Below are 19,847 nucleotides of genomic sequence, written 5' to 3'. Positions count from 1 at the left end.
CCTTGTAGGAGATTGAGCAACAATAAAAATATTTTTTTTTGTTTCTAAATCTGTTCCTCTGTTGCCCTCTCAAATAACTTTATTGTAATATGCAAATGAAGGTACATAGTACACTTTTTTGTGACTAAGGCCGGGTTCACACTTGCGTTTGGCTGGGCTGCATACTTCCACCCTTAAGCTCTGTCTACTCTCTGCCTACTTCCGCATGCGTCCTGCGTCGTCCTGCATACCGAACATTGGGTACGCAGGGACGTGAGTTGTATGCGGATGCGTCCGTATGCGGCATTTTGATGTGCCAGCCGAACGCAACATGTTGCATTTTCTTGCGGTTGGCGGGCACGTCAAAATGCCGCATGCGGACGCATCAGCATACAACGCATGTCCCTGCGTACCCAATGTTAAAGATAGGTATGCAGGACGACACAGGGCGCATGCGGAATTAGGCGGAGCATAGATGGAGCTTAAGGGAGTAAGTACGCAGCCAAAGCAGACCAGCCAAATGCAAGTGTGAACTTACCCTAAACGCCTCGATGCACCGTTCCACCAACATTTTTAGATTACTGCTACTTTCTAGGTTGATTGACAGAGATGGTTTGAACAGAGACAAAGCTGTCTGAAGATAAACCTCCATTACATGCACACTGTCCCTGTACTGCACAGCTATACCTGAGTAATGTCATCAGCGGGGAGAAAGTGATTAGTGTGCTCTCTTTTGCACTGAAGTGATAGCAGAAAAGATGAGCAATGTCAGAAGCGAGGAGAGAGTGATTTGTGTGTTCTCTCCTGCACTGAAGTGATAGCAGAAGAGATGAGCAATGTCAGAAACAAGGAGAGAGTGATGTCTGTGCTCTCTCCTGCGCTGAAGTGATAGAAAAATAGAAAAGCATTGTCAGAAGCAAGGAGAGAGTGATTTCTGTGCTTTTTCCCGCACTGAAGTGATAGCAGAAGAGACAAGCATTCTCAGAGGCGAGGAGAGTGTGATTAGTGTATTCTTGTAAGGTGCACAGGGCGGTAGTGTCTTCCCACACCCTGGCACCACACAAATAAACAGAGTCTTTTTCATGTGCTGTGTGTGTGGTGAAGAACACTCACGGTTCAGCTGGAGGCCTTCACTGTCTTCACGTTTCCGGATCAAGGAACAGTAGCACATAAATCAGGGGAAACACACTTCTTATCAACCAGTTCAACTTTACTTAAAGGTACCTTCACACTAAGCGACTTTACAACGATAACGATAGCGATCCGTGACGTTGCAGCGTCCTGGATAGCGATATCGTTGTGTTTGACACGCAGCAGCGATCAGGATCCCGCTGTGAGATCGCTGGTCGTTGCTGAAAGTCCAGAACTTTATTTCGTCGCTGGATCTCCCGCTGACATCGCTGAATCGGTGTGTGTGACACCGATCCAGCGATGTCTTCACTGGTAACCAGGGTAAACATCGGGTTACTAAGCGCAGGGCCACGCTTAGTAACCCGGTGTTTACCCTGGTTACCATTGTAAAAGTAAAAAAAAAAACACATACTCACATTCCGGTGCCCGGCGTGTGCTTCCCCGCACTCCTCCTGCATCCTGTGTAAGTGCCGGCCGTAAAGCAGAGCGGTGACGTCACCGCTCTGCTCTGTGGGAGATGCCGGAGATGTTCGGCGCTGACACAGGATGCAGGAGGAGTGCAGGGAAGCGGACGCCGGGCACCGGAATGTGAGTATGTGTTTTTTATTTTTTACTTTTACAATGGTAACCAGGGTAAACATCGGGTTACTAAGCGCGGCCCTGCGCTTAGTAACCCGATGTTTACCCTGGTTACCAGGGGACTTCGGCATCGTTGGTCGCTGGAGAGCCGTCTGTGTGACAGCTCTCCAGCGACCACACAACGACTAAACAGCGACGCTGCAGCGATCGGCATCATTGTCTGTATCGCTGCAGCGTCGCTTAGTGTGAAGGTACCTTAAGAGTCAGTTCAATTTCATGACAAAGCACAGCATGTTTTCATGTTCTCCATTTGTTCAGCCTGAACAATCCCTTCACTTACTTGCTCCTTCAGCCCCTGTGATCTTCCGTTCAGCCCCGCAATATTCTCAAGACTTGTCCAGTCTCCCTTACACGTTTTCCCATCTGCTTCCACTTGTTTGAAGGGAATAAGCCAGTCGTCTTAGAGCCTAGTTCGGGATGTAGGCCCCGGACATTACAGGAATGTCCACAGAAGAAAGTTGCCAACGTTTTCATACTGCCAGAACTATGCGTACTCCACATCTTAGTGTGTCCATGATTTAGTTAACCATGTTTACAGTGTGGTGCATCTTAATCATAGTGTGCATGTTACTGAAAATAAAGTATTCAAAGACTAAGACCATTATTACCACCATACAGTTTTGCAGAACATATTAAGAGATGACAATGCAGTTATAGAACATGACTTACAGCTGAAGTTCTCTCTCATGGAATCATTCAACGTACCTGTCTTTTCTATCAGGCCCAGCCCGCCATGACTACTCCTTCCAGCCACAACTCGTCTGCAGAGATTACAACAAAGACGCATTTGACTTCTCACATTTCCAGCACTGTCCCCATCTATCCCCAACCTGCACAAACTCCTCATCCTGATGATACCCCAATACTGAGCCGCTGCTAATGTATTTGTCTCTATTTCTGTACCTGCTGTGTGGCATGCTATCAGTGCTCTTCTTAGTGCTCCACATAGTACTAATGCCCACTGGTGCTCCTTACATAGTAAAACCCCTCTTTGTGCCCGATTGATGATAATTTTGCCCCCTAGAAAATATTAATGACTTTTGCGAGTGCCCTAGAAAGTACCCCTTTCACAGTTACAGTATTTTGATTGCCCTGTAATGTAACATGCCTTAGTCTCCCCACACAGTAAACTAATAATCCTGAGTATCGACACAAAAAGGTATGGTGTGTAAGATAGCAGGAACGCGGGATGCAGTGAAGAGCAGGAGGCAGAACACGAGTTAAAGGGTTTATTACAAGGGATACTCCTTGCAGGGAGAGAAAGGGTTAAGAAGGGAGTAAAACTGGGTATAGTGTCAGGGCGAGAACAAATGGTTATGAAACTGGTAAACTTATCAGTCTGATGGTTTCCTAGATGTGGAAGCTTGAAATCCCACTGTGGCGCCGTAGGTGACCCGTGAGGTCTCTGGCCTGTTCTTGAAGGAAGTTGATGCACTGTTTCTTGACGAAAGTGGCATATTCTGGCTCCCAGAGGTGAGGTCCTCGGTTACCGGAATGACGTACAGTACAGAGCAAAAGTTAGGACACACCTTCTCATTTAAAGATTTTTCTGTATTTTCATGACTATGAAAATTGTAAATTCACACTGAAGGCATCAAAACTATGAATTAACACATGTGGAATTATATACTTAACAAAAAAGTGTGAAACAACTGAAAATATGTCTAAGGGTATGTGTCCACGTTCAGGATTTGCTCAGGATTTGACGCAGGTAAAATCTGCACCAAATCTGCACCTGAGGTCACTGGCAGGTCACCTGAGCTTTTCATGCGTTTTTTTCATGCAGATTTGTGTGTGTTTTTGTAAGCTCAGTAAAGATATACAAAAAAAGAATTGTGATGTCATTTCTTGTCCAACCTCTTCATTTACATACTCCATTGAAGAATATACACACACAGCTAGATAGATAGATACGTTAGATGGATACAATAGATAGACAGATACGATAGATATGTATCGTATCTATCTATCTATCGTATCTATCTATCACATCTATCTATGGATCTATCTATCGTATTTATCTATGGTATCTATCTATCGATATATCTATCTATTATCTACCGATATATCTATCTATAAATATATCTCTATATAGATATATTGATAAATAGATATATTGATAGATAGATAATAGATAAATAGATAATAGATACGATAGATAGATAATAGATAAACAGATGATTGATAGATACAATAGATAGATAAATTCGATAGAAGGATCACACAAGCGAGAAACTCGGACGAGTCTCGCATCTTTATACCCGGTACTGCCACCGGCACTCAGGTGCAGAGCATGCAGCTGCATGAATTTCTATGCAGCTGCATGCTCCACTCCCGAGTGCCGGCGCCAGTGTCGGGTATTAAGATGCGAGACTCATCCGAGTTTCTCGCATGTGTGATCCCAGCGTTAAATAAAGACACACGTTAGGCCGGGGTCACACTCGCGAGAAACTCACACAAGTCTCTCGCTTCAATACCCAGCACTGCCACCGGCACTCGGAAGCGGAGCGTGCGGCTGCATGTATTTCTATGCAGCTGAATGCTCCGGTCCCGAGTGCCAGCGGCAGTGCCGGGTATTGACGCCGGCCTTAAATGCAATATGTTTAATTTAAAAAAAAAGAGGGGGAAAGCCGATGGCTGGGGGCCAATATTTGTAGCCTGGGAAGGGGGTAATACCCATGGCCCCTCTCTAGGCTATGAATATCAGCCTGCAGCTGTCTGCGTAGCCTTTACTGGCTATTAAATTAAGGGGACCCAAAAAAAATGACGTGGGGTCCCGCTATATTTTATAGCCAGAAAGGCTACGCAGACAGCCGTGGGCTGATATTCATAGCCTAGAGAGGGGCCATGGATATTGGCCCCCCCAAGTACAAATACCAGCCCCCAGCCGCCCCAGAAATGGCACATCTGTAAGATGCGCCAATTCCAGCACTTAGCCCTCTCTTCCCACTCCCCTGTATTGGTGGGATATGAGGTAATAAGGGGTTAATGTCACCTTGCTATTGTAAGGTGACATTAATCCTGGTTAATAATGGAGAGGCGTCAATAAGACGCCTATCCATTATTAATCCTAGAGTAGTGAAAGGGTTAAAAAAAAATAAAGACACAGCCAGAAAAAAGTAATTTAATATTCTTACTTTTACCATACTTACCATACTCGATCGCCTGCATAAAAAATTAAAATAATAAACCAACCTTATTCTTACTTTCTGCCGTAGTCCAATTAATAACAAGTGTCCCACGACGATCTCCCCTATAGAACAGTGACATCGGGTGATGTCACCGCTCTATAGACCTCCAGTGACACACTGACAGGAGACAATGGCTCCTGCAGTGCATCACTGAGGTTACCTTAGTTCAGAGTCTCACTTTATGGCATTGCTGTGTGGGAACTTTCTCACACAGCAGAGCCACAAGTGAGACTAGGGACTACAGTGGCAGAGGAATACAGTGCCAAAGGATACCTTCCATCATTGTATTCCTGGAGCCCCTGGAGAGCGGTCACATCAGCTGATGCTGCTGCTCTCCATGGGAGATCGTCGTGGGACACTCGTTTTAATTGGATATCTGCGGATCAGGGAGTATATTGTTTGTTTATTATTTTATAATTTGTTACAGGTGACACTGGCTTCAGGGATCAAGGTGACAAGTGATGGTGAGTATGTACTCTATGTTTAATGTACTGTATGTCTGTTTGTATTGTATGTATGTTATGAATGTTGCATGTTCTGTATGTAAGTACAGTATGTTGCATGTCGCATGTTGCCGCATGTTGTCGCATGTTGCATGACGCATGTTGTCGCATGTTGTATGTCACATGTTGCATGCTGTTGCATGTCGCATGTTGCATGTTGTCGCATGTCGTTGCATGTTGCATGTCACATGTTGGCTTGTCGCATGTTGTCGCATGTTGCATGTCGCCACTTGTTGCATGTCGTCGCATGTTGCATGTCACATGTTGCCACATGTTGCATGTTTCGCATGTTGCATGTTGTCACATGTTGCATGTCATGTCGCATGTTGTTGTCGTCGCATGTTGCATGTTGTCGCATGTCGCATGTTGCAAGTCGCATGTTGTCGCATGTTGCATGTCGTCACATGTTGCATGTCGCATGGTGTATGTTGCATGGTGTATGTTGTGTGTTGTATGTGCACACAGTCTAGACGAGTCCAGCTCTGCTACATCTGGATGCATGACATCTAGATGTAGCAGAACCTGTAGATGATCACCGGAGATAACTCTCCAGCGATCACCTACACTACAGCATTCTCACAATCAGCTGATCAGCTGTTTGCGAGAACCAGACTAGTGACCGGAGATAACTCCCGGTCACCTGCATGGCAGTTCTCACGATAACCTAAGTTATCGCGAGAACTGCAGTGGACGAGGGACTTCCGGCGGCGAGACAGGTGAGCCGGCAGACATGCGTAGTAAGCTGCGTGTACGCAGTTTCTACGAATGTGAATATCATTAGATGCTATAAAATCGCATCTAATGATTAGTCTATGGTAAATTTACGGTCGCCCCTTTGTAAACAGACATGCTGCGTTCTGAAGAGACGCGCCGCATGTCCGTTTACGCGGGTCTGCCGCCAGCATGTTTTACCGCATAGTGGAGACGGGATTTCATGAAATCCCCTCCACTATGCTGTAACATCTGGACGCTGCGTGTTTGACGCTGCGGCTCTACGCAGCGTCAAACACGCAGCGTTTCCTGAACGTGGAAACATACCCTTATATTCTAGGTTCTTCAAAGTAGCCACCTTTTGCTTTGATGACTGCTTTTGCACACTCTTGGCATTCTCTTGATGAACTTCAAGAGGTAGTCACCGGAAATGGTTTTCACTTCACAGGTGTGCCCTGTCAGGTTTAATAAGTGGGATTTCTTGCCTTATAAATATAAACATATTTTCAGTTGTTGCACACTTTTTTGTTAAGTATATAATTCCACGTGTGTTTGTTAATTCATAGTTTTGATGCCTTCAGTGTGAATTTACAATTTTCATAGTCATGAAAATACAGAAATATCTTTAAATGAGAAGGTGTGTCCAAACTTTTGCTCTGTACTGTACGTTGTGTGAAGCAGTCTCTGACACCGCCGGAAAGTGTCTCAGTTCAGTGGCGGTGATAAAGCTACCCGACTCTAGATGATTCGCCTGGTCAGGTTTAGGCTGCGCACTCGTGGCAGTCAGCAGAATGATGCGGGTCAGACCCTCAGTTGCAGGGGTGAACGGACACACGAATCCATGTCCCTCATGGTCAGTGTGCATAAGGGTTGAGGAGCTGCAGCACAGGCTTGTACTATCGCGTAGCCCCACGAAGAGCGAGTCAACCTTCTCCTGCTGCAGGCTCTGTCTTCCCACCAAGTGTCTTGCTTTCCCGCGCACCGTGCCTTTTATGCCTGACACGCCCCCTACAGTCGAGTGCAAAGGTCTGTCCGGGTCAGATAGCTTTCCCTCCTGGCAACAATGGTGACAGCCCTGATAGTTCCGGAACAGACATGCGAGAGGCATCACCGGCCCGGTCCATCTTCCTACACTCCTCCTCTCCTTTTGCTCACCATTCCATGGGTGAGTGTTTTTATAAAACGGGTGGACAGTCTTTATTTTCTTTGGATGGTTTGCTGCCAAATAAATTGGTCCTGATTGTATCGGTTGGGGGTATTCCGGCTGTTGTTCGTTCAGAGTGCCGTAAGTCAGAAGGAGAAGTTGAGTCACCTTGTGTGATTGACTCAGGTTGCATAGGTGAAGGTCACTGGGGCAGACTCTTCGGGATCTTCAGGTACTGATTCTTCCCATAACTCTTCAGAATTTTCTTTCTCTTCACAATCTACTACAACTGGTGCACGTACTTCAGGCGCATCTTGCACCTCGTCTACCTGATCTGGATCCTTTGACAGACAGGGCCGGAGCATATTTCGGTGAACTATACGGGTGGCGGAGTTTCCCTCTCCTTCAGGCTGGATTTCATAAAAAGGCCCTTCGGAGCTGATCCGGCATTTCACCCGATATGGGTTCTTCTCCCACTGGTACTCTAGTTTGTCTCGTGGACGTTTTTCTCATTCCAGTACTCAGTCCCCAGCTTGGAGATCTGTCCCCTGCAATGGAGTTGCATGTTCCATTTCCTGAAATCTGGCCCGCAATAAGTTTGTAAACGTTGGCGATGTTCTCGAACCCAGGTGCACACCCCCGTCCACGGGTAGTTCTCTTCTGGGTCCAGCTCCAGCTCGGTGATTTCTTTCCCTGAACGACCAAATAGCAGAGAGTGTATGGAGTATAACCGGTAGTCCTATGGGTGCGGATGTTGTACACCCACACTAACTCGGCTACGAACTCGGGCCATCGAGCCTTCCAATCTTCATCCAGGGTTCTCAGCATTTGAATTAGGGTGCGATTGAACTGCTCGCAGACTACATTTCCCTGAGGATGATACGGTGTGGTGCCAAACCTTATGATCTGGTACAGATGATGTAACTCTTCCAATACCTTTCCCATAAAACAGGACCCCTGGTCAGAATGAATTTGCTTTGGGCCGCTGTATAGTTGAATGAAGTTTTTACAGATGGCATGCACAGCAGATTTAGCAGTTTGATCACGTGTCGGGGTCATGACAGCGTACTTCGTGAAGTGGTCCGTCATCACCAAACAATGCTCGTACCCCTGATGCGCGGGCCCAATAGTCAGAGTCTATCATAAGCACTTCCAGGGAGCCAGACGTCACGATGGTTTGTGTGGGTGCTCTCTGCTCAGGTGGTTTCACCAACTCACAACTGCTGCATTGCCTACAGGTCTCCTCCACTACGGCCTTCAATCGAGGATTATATAAAAATCGCTGTAGTCACTGAAAAGTTTTCTCCTGGCCGAAGTGTGCTCCCCTCTCATGTGCCTCTGTAGCCACTTTAGACAGAAACGTCTCTGGAATTACCATCTGCAAAGTGACACCAAGTTCCCGTTGTAGCTGGACTTTCCGATATAGTAGCCCATTTTTCATTTGGAATCTTTCCCATTGTCACAGAATCCGTAGAGCATCTGGGGACAGAACATTTCTCTCTTAAGAAAGACATAAGGAAGTTAAAAACCACAAAGAGAAAAATGAAAAGAAGTCCAATAATAAGGTATATATTACAAAATTTATTAAAATATGGTAGGGTGGAAACAGATACCAGGAATAGGCACTATACCAGGGACATACAAAATAAGAGAAATAATGGCAAACATAGATAATTAATTAATATAACTCAAGTGAAAGTTCAACATGTGTATAAGTACAGTATGTAAAAATACCATAGAATCAGTGAAATAAGTAATAAGAACCATAATGCACATAATAAACTAAGCAAGAATACCAAAAGGTGTACGGCTAGATAAAGTGCATGTGCATATTTACTGGGGTGGCAAGAAAAATGAATAGTATAAGAAAATGTTCAAAAACAAATGTAAACAGTGATCAAAGTGATCAAAGTGATGTCAGCGTGATATAGCCCATGTATAATGAGATGGGCCCAGATAAAAGGGGGGGAAAAACAAGCCACCTGGTATTTACCTGCTGAGGATGGTGAAGTCCCTAGGATGTGCCTTGCCCCGACGAGCGTTTCGGCGTCTGCCTTCGTCAGATTCTCTGATTCTATGGTATTTTTACATAGATACGTATACACATGTTGAACTTTCACTTGAGTTATATTAATTAATTAATGTTTGCCATTATTTCTCTTATTTTGTATGTCCCTGGTATAGTGCCTAATCCTGGTATCTGTTTCCACCCTACCATATTTTAATAAACTTTGTAATATATACCTTATTATTGGACTTCTTTTCGTTCTTTTCTTTGTGGTTTTGGTCTAAATTCCGATTTGTCCACCATAATATTCCATTGGTGCACATTGTTGGTGATGGTATTCCCTCTCCACATGATCTTTTATGTGTACCGTGCCTAGAGTTCTTTATATTAATAAGGAAGTTGCTTAGACGTCACCCACTGTCGCAGCTGGGCCAGTTCCCCATCTTCCTGCTGTAACGGAACCCACTCGTGATGGGATCGTCCCAAGATGCCCTCTCGGGCCACCACTTGTACCTGTTCCTGCGTGGCTACCTCCGCCCTGGTTGACTCTCGGAACCTGGGGATCTCCTCATCTTCTAATTCCTCATCTCTGTTTCGCCCTGGTCATCCATGTTTCACTCTGGATAAGGCATCCGCATGAGTGTTCTCAGCCCCCCTTTTGTAGGCGATTTTATATTGAAATTTTGCCATTCTAGCCACCAATCATTGCTTCAGAGCTCCTAGTTTTGCATTTTCTAAATGGGCCAAAGGGTTGTTATCAGTGCATACCAAAACTTCAGACCGGATAGGTAAAGGTACTTTCACACTAAGCGACGCTGCAGCGATACAGACAACGATGCCGATCGCTGCAGCGTCGCTGTTTAGTCGTTGTGTGGTCGCTGGAGAGCCCTGCAGGGCCGCGCTTAGTAACCCGATGTTTACCCTGGTTACCATTGTAAAAGTTAAAAAAAAAACACATACTCACATTCCGGTGTCCGGCGTCCACTTCCCTGCACTCCTCCTGCATCCTGTGTCAGCGCCGAACATCTCCGGCATCTCCCACAGAGCAGAGCGGTGACGTCACCGCTCTGCTTTATGGCCGGCACTTACACAGGATGCAGGAGGAGTGCAGGGAAGCGGACGCCGGGCACCGGAATGTGAGTATGTGTTTTTTTTTTTTACTTTTACAATGGTAACCAGGGTAAACATCGGGTTACTAAGCGCGGCCCTGCGTTTAGTAACCCGATGTTTACCCTGGTTACCAGTGAAGACATCGCTGGATCGGTGTCACACACACCGATTCAGCGATGTCAGCGGGAGATCCAGCGACGAAATAAAGTTCTGGACTTTCAGCAACGACCAGCGATCTCACAGCGGGATCCTGATCGCTGCTGCGTGTCAAACACAACGATATCGCTATCCAGGACGCTGCAACGTCACGGATCGCTATCGTTATCGTTGTAAAGTCGCTTAAGGTACCTTCACACTACACGACTTTGCAACGATAACGATAGCGATCCGTGACGTTGCAGCGTCCTGGATAGCGATATCGTTGTGTTTGACACGCAGCAGCGATCTGGATCCTGCTGTGATATCGCTGGTCGTTGCTGAAAGTTCAGAACTTTATTTGGTCGTCAGATCGGCGTGTATCGTCGTGTTTGACACCAAAAGCAACGATGCCAGCGATGTTTTACAATGGTAACCAGGGTAAATATCGGGTTACTAAGCGCAGGGCCGCGCTTAGTAACCCGATATTTACCCTGGTTACCATTGTAAAAGTAAAAAAACAAACAGTACATACTCACCTTCTGCTGTCTGTCACATGTCCCCCGCCGTCCGCTTCCCGCACTGACTGAGTGCCGGCCGTAAAGTAAAAGCAGAGCACAGCGGTGACGTCACCGCTGTGCTGTGCCTTACGGCCGGCACTCACAGTAAGTGCAGGAAGCAGACGCCGGGGGACGTTACGGACACCGGAATGTAAGTATGTACAGTTTTTTTTTTTTTACATTTACACTGGTAACCAGGGTAAACATCGGGTTACTAAGCGCGGCCCTGCGCTTAGTAACCCGATGTTTACCCTGGTTACCCGGGGACTTCGGCATAGTTGGTCGCTGGAGAGCTATCTGTATGACAGCTCTCCAGCGACCACGCAGCGACGCTGCAGCGATCGGCATCGTTGTCGATATCGCTGCAGCGTCGCTTAGTGTGAAGGTACCTTAAGTGTGAAGGTACCTTAAGGGTATGTGCACACGTCCGGATTTCTTGCAGAAATTTCCTGAAGAAAACCGGAAATTTTCTGCAAGAAATCCGCAATTTTTTTTTGCGTTTTTTTTCCATTTTTTTTCGCGTTTTTTCAGCATTCTGCAAGCGTAATTAGCTTGCAGAATGCTAAAGTTTTCCAAGCGATCTGTAGCATCGCTTGGAAAACTGACTGACAGGTTGGTCACACTTGTCAAACATAGCGTTTGACAAGTGTGACCATCTTTTTACTATAGATGCTGTCTATGCGGCATCTATAGTAAAAGATAGAATGTTTCAAAATAATAAAAAAAAATTTTAAAAAAATGGTTATACTCACCTGCAGACGTCCGTTCCTATAGATGCCGGTGTGGTTCAGGACCTTCCATGACGTCGCGGTCACGTGAGCGGTCGCATGACCAGTCTCGACCAATCACAAGACCGCGACGTCATCGCAGGTCCTTCACCGCACACCAGCTATAGAAACCGAAGCGGCAGCATGCAGCGGAGAGGCGGGAAGACTCCGGAGGCCATCGAAGGTGAGTATATGACTATTTTTTATTTTAATTCTTTTTTTTTGACCAATTATATGGTGCCCAGTCCGTGGAGGAGAGTCTCCTCTCCTCCACCCTGGGTACCAACCGCACATAATCTGCTTACTTCCCGCATGGTGTGCACAGCCCCGTGCGGGAAGTAAGCAGATCAATGCACTCCTAGGTGTGCGGAATTCCCGCAATTCCGCATTTTAATGAACATGGTTTTTTTTTCCGCGATACGATTTTTTCACGGAAAAAAAGGCTACATTTGCACAAAAAATGCGGAATACACTGAAAATAATGGGAGGCATATGTTAGCGTTTTTTTCGCGTTTTTATCATGTTTTTATAGCGAAAAAACGCGAAAAATACTGAACGTGTGCACATGGCCTAAGGGTACCGTCACACAGTGCAATTTTGATCGCTACAACGGCACGATTCGTGACGTTCCAGCGATGCATTTACGATATCGCTGTGTCTGACACGCTACTGCGATCCGGAATCCCCGCTGAGAATCGTACGTCGTAGCAGATCGTTTGAAACTTTCTTTCGTCGTCTAGTGTCCCGCTGTGGCGGCATGATTGCATTGTGTGACACAGGTTGTATACGATGTGCGCACAGTAACCAACAGCTTCTACATCGCAAATACGTCATGAAATTATCGCTCCAGCGCTGTGTATTGCAACGTGTGACCGCAGTATACGATGCTGGAGCGATACTTATACGACGCTGCAACGTCACGAATCGTAGCGATGAAAATGGCACTGTGTGACGGTACCCTAAGTGTGCTCTATCGTTGATGAATAGTCAGGTCTACTGATATGCTAATTATACATTGTCTAGCCCAGATAGTTTGTTGATTGTTAAAACAGAGGAGGAAAATCTATGCAAATAGATAACATAATCAAACAAGGCAACTTGGTCATCACCATTCTTCCCCTTATCTGAGGGTGGACTGAAGGACACTGGTTAAATCTAAAAAACAGGTTACATGCCACTATATAGAGAGACTTTTTCTTCTGGTTGGGGTGACTCTTCAGGATCTCAGCTTAAGGTACTATGGACTTGGCTGGTAGAACACAGGACTGCTTCATTGACCATCACTGAAACCCCAGAGACATCTTAAAGAATCCAGGTTGTGACAATCGGTTCACCTGACCACATACCTCACTACTCTCGGTTTACTTCCTAAGCTGGTTGTTACCGCCTCACTGTGGGGGTTTGCCAAAAGTGGGGAGCCACTGGTGGGAGTATGCAACACAGGAAGCAGCTCTAATCCCAGCCTGTCAGCGGAAGGGGGAGACTCTGTAATTTGCACCATCTTGGGTATTTGCTGGGACTGTTCTGTATGCTATGGTGTATTTGGTGGTTCAATAAATTATTGCCACACTGTTTTACCCTTAACCTGTGTTGTCTGAGTAGTGTTCTGCCCACATTAAAAGGAGAGCGGGCATTCGGCGGGACGATCCCTGGTCCATGCGGTTCCAGATAGCGGACCTGGGCGTCCACCGATCCCCCGTGTTTCCATATATGCACTTTGTATGAAGCTATTTTTTCATGCTGACTTCTGGTTTGCTTATAAACAGTACAGCATGGTTAGTAATGTCGAGCTTCATCTGAGGCCAGCAAAAGTCTTTGTAGTGAGGAAAATGCTATGTTTTTCTCTTGGTTTAAAGTTAAGTATTATTTTAAAGCAACATTAGTTAAGACATGTAATCTGTATTAATGCTCCTTAGGGAACAAATTCTTGGGCTGATGGATCATCATTCAACTTTCTGAAGTTTCCCGAAGGCAATCTGTTGGGATTTTTTGGTGTCAATAAGTGCTTGAGCCTGTCGTTTGGAGGTGAATAACTAAAAATGTCATATGGGAAAACAGTGGCAATGAAATTGTATGTAAGCTAGTGCAAATTAAATAAATTCTCTTACCCATAGTTAGGATTGCCACCCGATACCATGATGCCAGTGCAGGTAATACATTGATATCTACTCCTGCTCTTCTTAGGTCAGCTTCACACATCCAACATTCATGGCCTAAGTACGGACCATGATGTTTGGACTGACTGCGGGTCTCTTTAACCATAATCAACAGTCTCGTAGGCATATTTGAGGGTGACGAGTTTAGGGACAGGAAACCCTCAGCTTGTCCGCAAGTTGTGGTCTGTGCTAGTACTGTGAATGTTGGAAGTGTAAAGCTGGCTTTGCTGTGATTAGGCTAACAGTTCAGAGAGGTGGATGATTAACCTTTTCATTATACTAGATTGCCAGGGATGCTTGACCTCAACCCCTTAATTACCTAGACCACGTAGAATGCTTAAATTAACCTAGGGCTAAGTTAATTTAAACTTTTTATTGCCTTAAGGCTATGTGCACACGTTCAGTATTTTTCACGTTTTTTTTGCGTTTTTTTCGCTATAAAAACGTGAAAAAAACGCTAACATATGCCTCCTATTATTTACAGTGTATTCCGCATTTTTTGTGCTAATGTTGTATTTTTTTCCGCAAAAAAATCGCATCACGGAAAAAAAAGCAACATGTTCATTAAAAATGCAGAATTGCGGGGATTCCGCACACCTAGGAGTGCATTGATCTGCTTACTTCCCGCACGGGGCTGTGCACACCATGCGGGAAGTAAGCAGATTATGTACGGTTGGTACCCAGGGTGGAGGAGAGGAGACTCTCCTCCACAGACTGGGCACCATATAATTGGTAAAAAAAAAGGAATTAGAATAAAAAACCGTGATATACTCACCTTCAATGGCCTCCGGAGTCTTCCCGCCTCTCCAGTGCATGCTGCCGCTTCGGTTCCTATAGCTGGTGTGCGGTGAAGGACCTGCGATGACGTCACGGTCTTGTGATTGGTCGCGAGACCGGTCATGTGACCGCTCTTGTGACCGCGACGTCATGGAAGGTCCTGCACACGCGCACCATCTATAGGAACGGACGCCGCTGAGGAGATCCGCTGTCTGCAGGTGAGTATAACCATTTTTTTTATTTTTTTTAAACATTCTATCTTTTACTATAGATGCTGCATAGGCAGCATCTATAGTAAAAAGTTGGTCACACTTGTCAAACAGTATGTTTGACAAGTGTGACCAATCTGTCAGTTTTCCAAGCGATGCTACAGATCGCTTGGAAAACTTTAGCATTCTGCAAGCTAATTTCGCTTGCAAAATGCTAAAAAAACGCGAAATAAACGGGAAAAAAACCGCAAAAAAAAATGCGGATTTATTGCAGAAAATTTCCGGTTTTGTTCAGGAAATTTCTGCAAGAAATCCTGACGTGTGCACATACCCTAAAACCCAGGAATATTAGGTAATACAAGTCTTCATACAAAAGCACACCTTCCTTTTTATAAAGCCGGTATATTGGGTTGGAAAAGTTCTCAACTCTACCTATAGCAATAAGTTAAATGTAAAATGTCATTGTTTGGGATCCTGGGGTCTTGTCAGTGGAATATTGTGCGGATATAAATTACCACTAACATTAGACTTGAGCTACACAGCGACTTTAGTTGTGACACAAGCCAAGTGGCCAAATATTGCCAATTATCGCTACTGCATTGCAGCACAATACAAGTCAAATAGGTCACCCGAGCCACCCGAGGGTTCTGCGACCATGACAAGCAAGTCGCAAAAAAGTCCAACAGCATCTGAATTTTTGAGACTTGCTTGTCACGATCATAGTACCCTCGGGGTGAAAATGTGGCACTATTTATTAGCATCACCTAGCAATTGCACGGCTTGAGTCACGGCCAAAGTTGTTGTGTAGTCCAAGCCTAAATGTGTACATCTATATGCCAATAAGTGGTTCTATAAGATATGTAATAAAATATGTAAAAAAAAAAAAAAGTACACATTTAAATATTAAACATTTTTCTAAATACTTTTATTTAGCAAAAATGTATGCTTTATCTAGTGCCCTCTGTCAGGATTTTAAAGATAAAACATAAAAAAAAACAAATAACCTGCAGAAAATAAGCAAACAGCAATAGTTTAATATTAAAGGTTAGGACCGTCCCGAATAGGGTCCCCATAACGTGGTGGGATGACTGTCATTTTTTAAATCAAAATTATGTTAACTAAGCACCCTATATTTTTTTCATGCACTACTGCTGTTTATTTATTTGCTGCAGGGTATTTACTTTTTATGCTTTTATCTTGGGTTTTGTCTGTTTGGTGGCCAGTGTGAACATGCGCTTACATGCTGCATGCACACCAACTTATATTCCAGTTAATATCTTCAGGTGTTTTCCAGATTTTAAAGATGATAACTGCCATCAATCACAACCTGTCTTAAATTTCGGGGACAAGTAGTAGGATGGCTGAGTGAAGAACATCTGCTTGAGACAGAGTCAGGCATTGTGAACACACACTCCTCTGTTCAGTCAACCCGACAGGACAATAAATGGAACTGGACTAAAGGAGAAGATGAATACCTTTCTTTAGCTGACTGAAAATGAACGTCCATCTTAGTCAGCCTGAGAGTGTGTGTCTCATGCTTCATGCAGACCATCCTACTGTGGGTCCTGGCAGTTGGCACTTTTAAAATCCTGACAAAAATAAAGCATATCTTTACGATAAATAAGGGTATTTAGAAAAATGTTTAATATTTAAATGTGTATTATTTATTTTATTTATTTAATTACATTTCTAGGAGAACCCCTTTAAGCCAGATTGTATGTGGGCATTGATATCTACAATAATTTAAATCTTCAAAGACTAACAGAAAGTATCATGATGGAGAAAAAAAAACTAAAAACTAAAATCTAGAAATGTTTATATTTTTTATATACTTTTGCCATTTCTCTCTAGGTTCAAAGTTCTGGGATCAACTAAACTGTGTGCAGAAGCTCCATTTTATCTGCATCTACAAGCCAAGTCAGCTGTGAGGCTGAAGAGCATCTTCATCACAAACGTGGCACAAGCTGAAGCAACCAATCAGTTACTAGCTTTTAGAGCTGGCATTAAGACACTTTGTAATTGGTCTCTTGTTTAATGAATATATTCTTGGTTTATAGTAGTATTCCAATTAGGAATATTTGCCTATATGCAGTGGTCAGATCTGGTCAAGATTAATGGAACAGATGACTGTATCATGGATATTGTTTCTGTAACTCCTACTGATATAAGTGGGAGTTACAGAAACTGCTTACCACAGCAAACAAGGTTATTTCTGTAGCTCCTGAATTTCTAAAACACTCATCCCCTTGCTATTACAGATAGATATGAATGGCTGAGATTGGAATATGCCTTTGAGTGCAAGATAAACACCAAATACTATAGCACAAAATATTAATAAAAAAATAATTGTAAAACAATATGTTGAATGATTTCAAACATGCAAGGGCTGGTGATCCTCTGCCAACTACAGACTTCTGTAAAAATGTTAACTTTTACTCATGTAGGTACAGAATGGTTTCTAAGAAAGTGTTTGTTATACTTTTCTGTGTGCATATTATCATCCTCTGAACACATGTTCTTATATATCATACGTCAACAACCAAGTAGCCCACACCTTAAAGATGACCTATCACCTTCTGGAAAACTTCATGGAGTTAAAAGAGGCAAAAATTTAAATACTTTCTTAATTAACCCCTTAAGCCCCGAGGGTGGTTTGCACGTTAATGACCAGGCCAATTTTTACAATTCTGACCACTGTCCCTTTATGAGGTTATAACTCTGGAACGCTTCAACGGATCTTGGCGATTCTGACATTGTTTTCTCGTGACATATTGTACTTAATGTTAGTGGTAAAATTTCTTCGATATAACTTGCGTTTATTTGTGAAAAAAACGAATATTTGGCGAAAATTTTGAATATTTCGCAATTTTCCAACTTTGAATTTTTATGCCCTTAAATCACAGACATATGTCACACAAAATACTTAATAAATAACATTTCCCACATGTCTACTTTACATCAGCACAATTTTGGAACCAAAATTTTTTTTTTGTGACGGAGTTATAAGGGTTAAAAGTTGACCAGCAATTTCTCATTTTTACAACACCATTTTTTTTTAGGGACCACATCTCATTTGAAGTCATTTTGACGGGTCTATATGATAGAAAATACCCAAGTGTGACACCATTCTAAAAACTGCACCCCTCAAGGTACTCAAAACCACTTTCAAGAAGTTTATTAACCCTTCAGATGTTTCACAGGAATTTTTGGAATGTTTAAATAAAAATGAACATTTAACTTTTTTTCACACAAAATTTATTTCAGCTCCAATTTGTTTTATTTTACCAAGGGTAACAGGAGAAAATAGACCCCAAAAGTTGTTGTACAATTTGTCCTGAGTACGCTGATACCCCATATGTGGGGGTAAACCACAGTTTGGGCGCATGGCAGAGCTTGGAAGCAAAGGAGCGCCATTTGACTTTTCAATGCAAAATTGACTGGAATTGAGATGGGACGCCATGTTGCATTTGGAGAGCCCCTGATGTGCCTAAACATTGAAACCCCTAACAAGTGACACCATTTTGGAAAGTAGACCCCCTAAGGAACTTATCTAGATGTGTGGTGAGCACTTTGACCCAACAAGTGCTTTACAGAAGTTTATAATGCAGAGCCGTAAAAATAAAAAATCATATTTTTTCACAAAAATGATCTTTTCACCCCCAATTTTTTATTTTCCCAAGGGTGAGAGAAGAAATTGGACCCCAAAAATTGTTGTGCAATTTGTCCTGAGTACGCTGATACCCCATATGTGGGTGTAAACCATTGTTTGGGCGCAGGGCAGAGCTCGGAAGGGAAGGAGCGCCATTTGACTTTTCAATGCAAAATTGACTGGAATTGAGATGGGACGCCATGTTGCATTTAGAGAGCCCTTGATGTGCCTAAACATTGAAACCCCTAACAAGTGACACCATTTTGGAAAGTAGACCCCCTAAGGAACTTATCTAGATGTGTGTTGAGCACTTTGACCCAACAAGTGCTTCACAGAAGTTTATAATGCAGAGCCGTAAAAATAAAAAATCATATTTTTTCACAAAAATGATCTTTTCACCCCCATTTTTTTATTTCCCCAAGGGTAAGAGAAGAAATTAGACCACAAAAGTTGTTGTGCAATTTGTCCTGAGTACGACGATACCCCATATGTGGGTGTAAACCATTGTTTGGGCGCATAGCAGAGCTCAGAAGGGAAGAAGCGCTATTTTACTTTTCAATGCAAAATTGACTGGAATTAAGATGGGATGCCATGTTGCGTTTGGAGAGCCCCTGATGTGCCTAAACATTAAACCCCCCCACAAGTGACACCATTTTGGAAAGTAGACCCCCTAAGGAACTTATCTAGATGTGTTTTGAGAGCTTTGAACCCCCAAGTGTTTCACTACAGTTTATAAAGCAGAGCCGTGAAAATAATTTTTTTTTTTTTTTTTCACAAAAATGAAATTTAGCCCCCAGTTTTGTATTTTCACAAGGGTATCAGGATAAATTGGACCCTAAAAGTTGTTGTCCAATTTGTCCTGAGTACGCTGATACCCCCTATGTGGGGGGGAACCACTGTTTGGGCGCATGACAGAGCTCGGAAGGGAAGGAGCACCATTTGGAATGCAGACTTAAATGGATTGGTCTGCAGGCGTCACGTTGCATTTGCAGAGCCCCTGATGTACCCAAACAGTACAAACCCCCCACAAGTGACCCCATATTGGAAACTAGACCCCCCAAGGAACTTATCTAGATGTGTTGTGAGAACTTTGAACCCCCAAGTGTTTCACTACAGTTTATAACGCAGAGCCGTGAAAATAAAAATTATTTTTTTTTTCACAAAAATGATTTTTTAGC

General features: G+C 43.7%; 1 protein-coding gene across 2 annotated transcripts in view; it reads left to right on the top strand.

Moving 5' to 3' along the window:
* LOC143764948 (lectin-like) overlaps positions 1-17,377 on the top strand; it is a 30,289-nt gene extending 12,912 nt beyond the window's left edge. For both annotated transcript variants that reach the window (XM_077251098.1, XM_077251097.1), the window contains exons 5-6: positions 13,795-13,903; positions 16,872-17,377. In XM_077251098.1, the coding sequence (XP_077107213.1) occupies positions 13,795-13,903; positions 16,872-16,948 (186 nt within the window). In that variant the 3' untranslated portion in view covers positions 16,949-17,377. The remainder of the gene's footprint in view (positions 1-13,794; positions 13,904-16,871) is intronic.
* Positions 17,378-19,847: the final 2,470 nt, after the last annotated feature.

The sequence above is a fragment of the Ranitomeya variabilis genome, chromosome 4, assembly GCF_051348905.1.
Source record: "Ranitomeya variabilis isolate aRanVar5 chromosome 4, aRanVar5.hap1, whole genome shotgun sequence".
NCBI classification, from domain to species: Eukaryota; Metazoa; Chordata; class Amphibia; order Anura; family Dendrobatidae; genus Ranitomeya; species Ranitomeya variabilis.
The sequence above is the reverse complement of the archived record's forward strand: the minus strand, read 5'-3'. Positions and strand labels throughout refer to the sequence as shown.